Raw genomic sequence first — 10,504 nt, 5'->3', positions numbered from 1 at the left:
GGACCTTACCGTATTTTGGCCAAGGCATGACCTGCTCTGCCTCTGATTGGCTGGTTAGGTTTAGGCATGAGGTGAGATTTGTTTGGGTAAGAATATTAAAAACGGAGGTCCGATGGCCTAATTATGCTTAATTATTAGCCATGTGCTAATAATTAAGCATAATGAGTTTGTTGCTAATACTTTGTATTTTCGTGTTTGTGTTTTAGGGTTAACGAAATGTCCGACATATAAGCTTTCGGTTCAATGGAACATGTTTCAGGTTATTGGGGTTTGGGGATAATGGGCAGTCTGAACAATGGCATAGAACCTTGTATATCTTATTTAAAGAATGTTGCATTGCCTCATTGCGGTCAGGATCTGTAGTATGTTTTGTGTTTCCTGTTTTATTTTGTAGTCCCCGTCTCTCGTGTCCTCTGTTTCCCTGCACTTCCTGTCCCTGTCTGCCATGTCCCTGATTGTTTCCTCCTGTGTCCAATCACCTGCACCATCCCTATGTATTTAAACCCTGTTCGTGTCATTCCCCTTTGTCAGTTTGCCCTGTTATGATCACCATAGATCACAAGTGTGAGTCAGTCTCTTGGATATTTCCTGCGAGCAAAAAAAGTTGCAGTTTTTCCTACTTGTCGGCGTTTGGGTCCTCTTTTTGCCGCTACTCCCGTGACAATTGCATTGAAAACACTATAAAATAAACTAGCATAGAAAAAAACGGACCACAAGAGACCAAACGGAGCATATAAATGTGGTTTTGTTTATTAAACGGAATACCCTGACAAGGTCGATTTGTCCCAGTGTGGGTTACCGTGACACAGTCCTGTCTTCTTTCATAGCCCTGCTCCTATCAGTCAGTCTCTTGGGACGCTTCTAGCTGGCTGGGCCACACTGCCTAAAGATAAAAACATGGACTTGGTCATATGACGTCTGATTTATGGGTTTAGGTAGGCCTACAGAAAACAAGAGGGATTCACTTTTTAAAAATTAACTAAAAGATGCATCTTAAAAGAACTTACTGTATGCTTGAAGATAAAACATCTACAGACAAGATTAAACATATTTTAATGTCACCATGCCAAACTTTACAGTGGATGGTGTTTTGCTCGAGGTTGCTGAAATGATATTTGATGGTATCTTTTACATTGTCCGAAACCATGAATTCGAATGTATTGATAAAAATGGCATAATCGTCTAGATCGAGTTGGCTGGTGACAAGTAGCAAAGAAGCATATGCACAGAAAGTATGATGTAGAAAGGAGGAGGATATGGATGGTCTACAAATAAACATGCATTGTGTGGACTGAAGGATGTGGGCTGTGAGAGATGTTTTTATTGACAGAAAAACTCTGTTAAACACATCCCATATGTATGTCTGCCGTAAAGATTAGGACCGCTCTGAGAGCCCCCGGCCCTTTAGTTATCTTCAGATGGAAATTTGGGACATTTTCAGCATTTCACAACAACATCTAATTTAATATGTGGAACACAAGCTGCACAAATCCAGAGTCCTTTCTGTCATGCTTCCTACGTGGAGCCTGAATTCTGCCAGAGCTGGCCCATCTCACACACACACACACACACACACACACTCTGAGGATGCTGTGTGTGTAATGTTAGCGTGGAGACTTCATTCATTTGTTTTACAGAACAACGTCTGTGGCACTGTGACTTTGCAGCATTAATTCGAGAATGCGAGAATTCAACCTCACATTCGCCATCACTCTGCCGCTTTTCAGGAAGTGATGCACGAGTGTGTCACTGGAAAGGGTTCGTGTCCAGTTCATCCACGTGTCCTGATGAACTAGATGGTGATGTAAGGAACAACTCACAGGGCTAGTATGTGAAGCACACTAGAGGATTTTAGCATCTTAAGTGATTTCTTTTTAAACGTGGAAGACCGCAGACATAATGTCAACATCCAGTTACAAAAGATGAAGACAATGAGAGTGTCTTAAACCATCAGGCTATCAGGCCAGACTCCTCTGGTCGCATTTACCAACCATTTCAAGTGGATGAAGTCGTATTGGTTTATTGGTTTGTGGACAACTGCAGTTTTGAAACCTCCAGTTCAGCATTTTGTCTGTCGCCATCTGTTTGATTTGTTGCACAGTGAACAGAAGACTTTTGAGGAGTGAGGTAGAGATGCCGTGTGCGGCTCTGGCAGCTACCTCAATCACCTTGTAGCCCCGCCCCTAAATCATACTCTGCTTTATGGTCTGTTTGACTCTAAATTACCATAATTTACTAAATGAACATCATGCTGTATTGAAGAAGACTTGAAACTAGAGATTGAGACCATAAACTCATGTTTACAATGTTTACTGAGGGAATAAATCAAGAGAGAATTAGAGTCATTTTATATAGACTTCTTCTATACAACCGGACTTCTTTTTGCAACTGAAGGAGTCGCCCCCTGCTGGTTAGTAGAGAGAATGCACATCTCAGGAGCTTCCGCATTGGCTTCACTATTCGGAGCCAGAGGTTGCACCCTGGTTCCGAAAGAAACTCCATGAAAAGTGACATAATAACACAAAAGAAGTAACCGATGGCAGCGTAAGAACAGCAACTCTGGTCACCTGAGAGGTAAAAGTACTGTTTTTATGGCTTTGAAAAGAGCAATATAACATTTTCGGTTTCCCATCAGAAAGGGCTGCCTGACAGCAAGGTGAAGAGGTGAGAATATTTTAAATATAGCGTACTCTTAAACAGACTCTTTTGGGTGTCTAAAATACGTCCACAGCAGAACATGACTCTGCTCTGGAGCTGATACTGTTCTCCAAACTCCATCTACTGTAGTTATCAGATTACTCCTGTATTAGCTGCTCTGCACTGGCTCCCTGTAAAATCAAGAATCACATTTCAAATTCTTCTCCTCACCTACAAAGCCTTGATTGGTGATGCACCATCATATCTTAAGGAGCTTGTAGTACCATATTGCCCCACTAGAGAGCTGCGCTCACTAAATGCGGATCTACTTGTGGTTCCTAGAGTCCGGGAGGCAGACACAGTCACCTCATTTAAGAATAGACTTAAGACTTTCCTGTTTGATAGTGCTTATAGTTACGGCTGAATCAGGTTTGCCCTGGTCCAGCCCCTTGATATGCTGCTATAGGCTTATAGGCTGCTGGGGGATGTTTTAGGATACACTGAGCACCTATCTCCTCTTCTCTCTCTCCTTATGGATGAATTTACATCTCTCCATTGCACCTTACTAACTCTGCTTCCTCCCCGGAGTCGTTGTGACTTCACGTCTCATAGGGTCCATTGGACCTGGAGGTGTCTGATGCCTGGTGAGCCGGCCTCCCGCGTTGGCCCTGCTCATGCGCCCCTCCCCCCCTCCTCTCTACCTCCTTCTTTTTCATGGATTGGAGGTCCTTTTATACATTGTCATATTCATGTAATGTGTTTATGTAACTCTGTAATTCTGTTCATTCTGTACACATGACATCTATTGCTTCTGTCCATCCGGGGAGAGGGATCCTCCTCTGTTGCTCTCCTTTATTTCAGTTCAGCATTCAATACCATCATCCCCTCCAAACTGAATACCAAACTAGGTAAACTTGGCATCAACACCTCCCTCTGCAGCTGGATACTGGATTTCCTCATCAACAGACCCCAGTATGTTAGGTTAGGTAATCACACCTCCTCTACCCTCACCCTGAGCACTGGCGTTCCACAGGGCTGTGTGCTGAGTCCTCTCCTCTACTCGCTGTTCACCCACGACTGCGCACCTTACCATCAACAACAACGATGAGTCGGCCTACAGGGAGGAGGTCCGGCAACTGGCACTGTGGTGCGCCAACAACAACCTTGACCTCAACACCGGAAAGACCAAGGTTATTTTTGGAGAGTTTTTCGTGATCCGATGTGAGGTCCTGGGACAGGGATGTCGTATGTGTACAGATTGTAAAGCCCTCTGAGGCAAATTTGTAATTTGTGATATTGGGCTATACAAAATAAACTGAATTGAATTGAATTAAAACACTATGGAGAAGCTCATACAAGCACACTTCTTAACATCTGAACTGAACTGGAAACAGAGGGTACACACCTTATCTTTGAGAAGCCTCTGCATCTCAGACAGGGACGTGGTTGTGTTCTGTGGACCACTCCTGAGAGGAACAGAGACAACTCAGTGAACTCGGGTCTGGCTGCTGCCATCAAACGCCTAAACATGCAGAGCAGCTTGGCCTTTTCTTTGTTTGAGGGGAGAAGAGCATGTGTACCTCTCGCTGGCGTGGCTGCTGCAGGCTCTGCGGGCCGCGGGCCCGAACCTCTTCAGGACCTGCATGTAGTCCACCTTCTCGCCGTCACGCTCACACACCTGCAGCACAAAGACGTGTCAACGAGTGGTGCCACATTCCTGGTGTGTGTAACGTACTCGGCAATACACAGTTGTGATTCTGATATACAGTGTACACAAAACGGCAAGGATGTGATGATGGTGATGAAACACAAGAGGGTGAAGATGATGGTGGCTGGTGTGAGGAGGGGGGTTGGACATCACTCCTGCATTCAAGCCCACCCCAAACTTTTCAAACAACACCAGCGTCTGTGACGCCAGGACATATAATGGCGTCTCCGTGGAGACGGGGAGAGCAGCGCGCCGATGAGGCTGGCTGGCGTCAGGTGGGTTGAGCAGTAATTTTCAGGACGAGGTTGTTTGGGGAATACGTGAGGTGCCTCACACAAGGGAAACACAGCTTTTTTTCTGACCTTGTGTTGCTTTACTGAACACACACACACACACACACACACACACACACACACACACACACAACAGAAAACTGGTAGGGAGTTGGCACACACCCAAACACGCAATTAGCAAACTAGTTTCCGCAAACACACACACACACATACACGTGCATTCAATTGAGCAGACAAATACTTGGCACACGCGCGTCGTATACCTATTTCGGTGGCTGATAATCAAAGTACAGTCCCTGTTGCCCTGCCCTACATCCTTCCGTGGTGTAATCCAGTGCAGCCGTCCCCGGCGGAGCTCCTGTCTTTGAGTCCTATTATAGGCGCCACGCCGTCCAATTATCACTGCTATCAGCGCAACGCAAAGCCCCACCCCCACCCCCCGTGCTCTATATACCGGTGACGGTGCTTCTGCACCTGCAGTTCAGCGTGAGGCTGAAGGTAAGACGGAGGTCACACCATGGAGGACAGGGGCCCACACAGATAATCATCTGGGATGAGGGAGTAGATGGTGTGTGTGTGTGTGTGTGTGTGTGTGTGTGTGTGTGTGTGTGTGTGTGTGTGCGTGTGTGTGTGTATGTTTCTGTGTTGTACTGGCTGTGAAAACAAATCTACAATCAATCTAAATCTATTAACTCTGGTAAAAAAAATGACGAACAAATAAAGTTGTCAGGGTGCAGTTTCAAGCTACTGGGGTCTAATTGGAGTGCACAGATACATGCAGTGTGTTAAATAGGGGGGTCTCAGGAACTCCGAGACCCCTTTATTGACACTCCAGACCCCCTGAAAAGCTGCTGGTTCAAGCTGCAGAATTGCATTGAGAAACACGTCACAAGATAACTGAAGAGTGTCTCTCCAGCCTACGTTGACATTGTGTTTCCCCATCTTGAAAACACGGCCACGGCCATATGGCTTTAAATTGCAGAGTATGTGGAGGAGGCAGGATGCTGCACCGTCTAGTCACACAAAGAGAAGACATTGAGCGAGGGAGGAGACAGGAGCTTGAGCTCCCATGATGAGGTGGATTTTCTCCGTCTTGTTCTCGGCTTTCTGTCGCACCGCCATCTTCTTCTTTAACATCGCATTTGTCAGCTGCGATGATTAAACTCCAATTACTCAATGCAATGTTTTTCTTTTACAGGCCAAGCTATCGCACATTTAATAAGTGATCAATATTCAAACCCGAAAGGATCATGATGGATGAGACCAGATAGATAAATAAAGAACAGAAGAAGAGTGTGGGGGGGATGATGGGGCTTGTGGCAGCTCTCCTCCCCCAGCAAAAAAACTTCCACATCAAAATGTCACCACAACAGCAGCTGCTACTCCGGTGATAGTCCTTTTAAAGTAAACTTTCGACAACTCTCTAGAAAGCACACTCACCCACACAGAGCCTTTAATGAATAGGACTGTGAGTGGGAGGGAATGGGAGACGGATGGAGGAGAGTGGGGTTGTGTATTTGGGGGGCGGGGGGGACACAAAGTGCTGATATTATGGGAGGAAATCTGTGTGGGAAAGACAGGCAGTCAAACTGTCAGGCGTGAGCACTGAGACGGAACAAAGAGGAACAGTGGAGACGATTACAGTGGCGCAGCAGAGTGACAAGAGGCATCGCGCACACAGATGAAGACGAAGGGAGAGGGGGGAATTACTCCGAACACACCACACATGCACGCGCACGCTCGATTGATCAGTGCCAGAGAGGAGGCCTCAACTCTCATTAGACCTCATGACATCCATGTCCTCCATCAGGAGTAGTTGTCTTCAAATGTATTCCTTTATTTTGTTTTGGTAAACATCTGCTGAGTAATGTACAGAGTAAAACAAAGGAAGGAATTAGTCAGCGGGCCGGATCAGGGGGAGAACCGATGCCAGCCAACGCAACGGAGGTGCAAACAAATAACGTCTGCTCTAACAGCTGCCAGATTCACTTCTCCCTCTGACCAGTCTCCACGGCCACCGAGCATCATTTGTCAATGTCAGCTGCCTCGAACAGACTCTTAAAAAAATCTTCTACCGCCACCTACTGGATGATGCCTCTCATAGCAACACGCACATTTGGAAGGACAAATATATATTTTGGAGCTCCCCTCTCATATGTAGTGTTGCCCAGATACAATCAGCTCAGACTGGAAGTGATTCCCTTTAAACCTCTGGACCACTCACTCTGTCAAGCAGCGGAGGAACAAACAGCATGGAGATATTTACTGAAATGTAAAGATCGTTTAACATGTGAAAGGAACAGAGTGTAGGATTCGGCGGCATCTAGTGGTGAAGTTGACAACAGACTTTACTTCAACTATACGACAGAATTGAATTCAACTATACGATTGACTTTACTTCAACTATACGATTGACTTTACTTCAACTATACGATTGACTTTACTTCAACTATACGACAGACTTTACTTCAACTATACGATTGACTTTACTTCAACTATACGACAGACTTTACTTCAACTATACGATTGATGTTGAGACAAAATGGTAGAATTCTCCAATTTTCCCATTAGTCAGGTTTCTAAAAGACTGCAAATCCCATAATGCACCACCGGCCAGTGCAGGCTGCTAATTACTTTAAGTTGGAACACCTGCAATTGGAAGGGCTCTCTGTGAATCTCTCACAAAACATTTCAGCAGAGAGAGAGAGGCAAGGATTCAACTTATGGTACAGCCAAAGAAGCCACTGGTACTGTAACAATATTTTTGTTGTGATGTGCTTTCTTGTTTGAATTCATTTGTTGGATTGAAATTGTTTAAAGTTTATTTACATTTTTGTATAACTTTAGCTTTTTGTGTTTTGAAGGTTTTCAACCTGATGAATCAACCAGCCAACAACTAAACAAATCAATAATGAGCTGTGTTGGAAAGACTTTTTTGACTATTTACTTTATTTCAACTATACGATTAACTTTACTTCAACTATACGATTTCTTATAGGACTTATTTTAGCAACAAGAGGAGTCGTCCCTTGCTGGCCGCTGTCGCTAGCCGCTTTCACATTGGTTTCACTTTTCAGAATCAGAGTTTTCCCCTCGGTACCCCAACATTGAATTTGTGTTATTGCTTTGGGTGGTCGTGCTGGTCAGCGTTTGAACCTGAACCAGCAATCTCTGAAATCCCTGCTTTACACAAGCACCTGTCACTGTTTACCTCACAGGAGGCGATGAATGCATCTTACTGATGAAGCAGTCACCTTGATGAAGTGCTTTTGGGAGTCTCTGACCTCTGACCTCCATGTGGACTAGGAGGAAAGTTAATGTCCCTCTCAGGAAATGTTTTCCTTTCCCCATTAAAAGGTTTTTGGAGGGGGGGGGGGGGAGTTTTTTTGTGCCAATGTGAGGTCCAGGGACAGAGGATGTTGTATGTGTACAGATAGTAAAGTCCTCTAGGCAAATGTGTTAATTTGTGCTATATCACATGTATTGAATTGAATTGAATTGAATTGAACCTGGTTGAGGACAGTGTTGAGCTGGTTCTGGGTGACAGGCAGCAGGCTCTTCAGGACTCGTCTGAACTCCTCTCTGCTCACCAGTCCTGTACCACCAGGATCCCGTGCCATGAGAGCTGACTTGATGGTCGCCAGTCTGCCGTGGATCAGAGGTTCCACCTGCTCCAGGGTTAGCTGCTGGCCTGGATGGTCTGGGGGGGTCAGATGAGGATCTAATGTCACTTTCAGGCTACTTTTGGGTAATAAAGATAGAGAGTTTTACAGGAAGGGGATATATATATATATATATATATATATATATATATATATATATATATATTTACACACCATACCAAAATCATTCTGCAGACCCAACTTTTAAAAAGAAGAAGAAAGCTGATTCATTAAAGTTTATTAACCATTAAGATTATGAAAAAATATTTTAAAAACATGTTTAAAAAGTAGAAAATAGGCAATTACAGCAGAGGAAACTGAAGTTTGGAAAGAAAACTCACATCTGTCCTTGAGGATCCATGGTGGCCTGGATCCCCCTCCTTTCTGTCCTATTGAGAAGGAACGTGTGGTCGTGACCGGAGCCGTGTGGGGCCGTGGGCCAATGACCAGTGGTCCCAGTTCAGGGTGAAGAGGCAGCAGCTTGGCCATACTGGGTGAAACTGGTGTGTGTGTGTGTGTGTGGGGAGAGATAGAGCAGGAGGAGGACAGGATGGTGATAATGACACGGGGTAGTGACTGCGGTTGCTAGTTAACACTTGAACATGATCTGTGTGTGTGTGTGTGTGTGTGTGTGTGTGTGTGTGAGCAATTAACAGTTCAGAGCAAACCACATTGTATTCAGCCATTTGGTTTTGTTGCCTCTGCTCGCTATTGTCAAGTCCAGTTGTCTGGTCACCATGGATGCAAAAAACACAGAGTATATTTTTCTTTTAAACGTTGCAAGAAGAAGAAAAAACATGCTGGAAAGCACTGTTAAGATTTAAAATATCTATGAGCATATACAATACAATACAGTGCTGTAATGATAATACAATTCTAGAAAAACATGCATGTACTAGATCGGTAATGCCAGTGTCCACAGCTAATGTCACTATCAGATGTTGGCCCAACGGTGTCTGTAAATTATGTATTTGAAAATGAGCCTGAACTCAGAAAAGCTCTCTAGAATCTGACTGCTACTGTAAAATATTTAGGTAATGATCTGGGTGCACTGAAACTGAAGCTGGATGATCAAAGTAGTGGACACCACCGGGAAAGGAACATGCAGATGCGTCCTCGTAGATCTCCCCTCATGGGAGGAGCCCAGATAGACCCACAAATGCATGGAGATCAGGCTATGGGCATTCCCCATCCAGATATTCACGTTCCCATCATTTTTCTCTTGAACGTACCCTCATTCCAAGAGGAATGAGCACAAAGGCCAGCTAAGCCCCACCAACATGGATTACAAAGATCATGGCAGATTTGCACAGGGATACAGACATTAGCAGATGATGAGCTACTCCCCTGGAAGACCCAGAGGTCGGCCTCCCTGAAATAACAGACAACATCTGACAGCAGACAAACCCTAGTGGTGACGATTCCCCTGACGGAGAAGGAGAAAACTGACGCCACTTTAAGTAAAGATGTCACCACCTATGTAAATGTAATTGTTGAGGGCTCTGCTATGCACATCATGCCAGATACAGGCTCTACAATCTCATGTATAAGTGAGCAGACCAAAATGTCAATACCTTCTCTGGTAAGAAAAGAACTTCATGTCACGAGCTGTAACTGGCCAAAGCTTGGTTACATTAGGTGTGATAGATGTCACCTTTAAGCTAGGGTCTCAAACTATCCAAAATGTCACCAGAAATGTAACTCAAGGCTTCATATTAGGTTGTGACTTTCTCACTCCTCACAATGTTATTTTAGACACCGGGAGGGGGCTGTGCTATCTAGGTGATAAGGTCTTGCCTCTACTTAGGGAAACTGATCTGGCATCATGCTCAGAGTCCACCCTAACTACCTCAACATCTGCAGACGGTAATATCACACAGGCACTCTGCTTCACCAGATATTGCAGCTGTAACTATGTACAATTCACTCCTGAATATAAGACAGTAGCTCATCCAGGCTCAAAAAGCTGATCCTGTGTTGCAAATAATCATGAACTGGGTGTTGACTGACAGTAGGCCGCCATTTTCAAACATTGAAGCAGCCCCACCTGAAATGAGACAGTTTCCAAAACTCTGACTTGTTGATGGTCTGTTATGTCGCAGGGTCAGACCTCCACCAGGTGACCTTGTTTTACAGACTGTAGTCCCCAGTAGTGTGCAGAAAGAGGTATTTCAAACATGACATGGACATTTACTCTCTGGACA

At 44.7% G+C, this 10,504-nt stretch overlaps 1 protein-coding gene across 1 annotated transcript in view; it reads right to left on the bottom strand.

The window, feature by feature from the left end:
• Positions 1 to 8,789, bottom strand: part of efcab6 (EF-hand calcium binding domain 6) — a 56,138-nt gene extending 47,349 nt beyond the window's left edge. The window contains 4 exon segments of the mRNA XM_034526807.1: positions 4,043 to 4,145; positions 4,218 to 4,315; positions 8,148 to 8,338; positions 8,642 to 8,789. Coding sequence (XP_034382698.1) covers positions 4,043 to 4,145; positions 4,218 to 4,315; positions 8,148 to 8,338; positions 8,642 to 8,789 — 540 coding nt within the window.
• Between the last annotated feature and the right edge of the window lie 1,715 nt (positions 8,790 to 10,504).

The sequence above is a fragment of the Cyclopterus lumpus genome, chromosome 23, assembly GCF_009769545.1.
Source record: "Cyclopterus lumpus isolate fCycLum1 chromosome 23, fCycLum1.pri, whole genome shotgun sequence".
NCBI lineage: Eukaryota > Metazoa > Chordata > Actinopteri > Perciformes > Cyclopteridae > Cyclopterus > Cyclopterus lumpus.
This window is presented reverse-complemented; position numbering and strand designations above follow the sequence as displayed.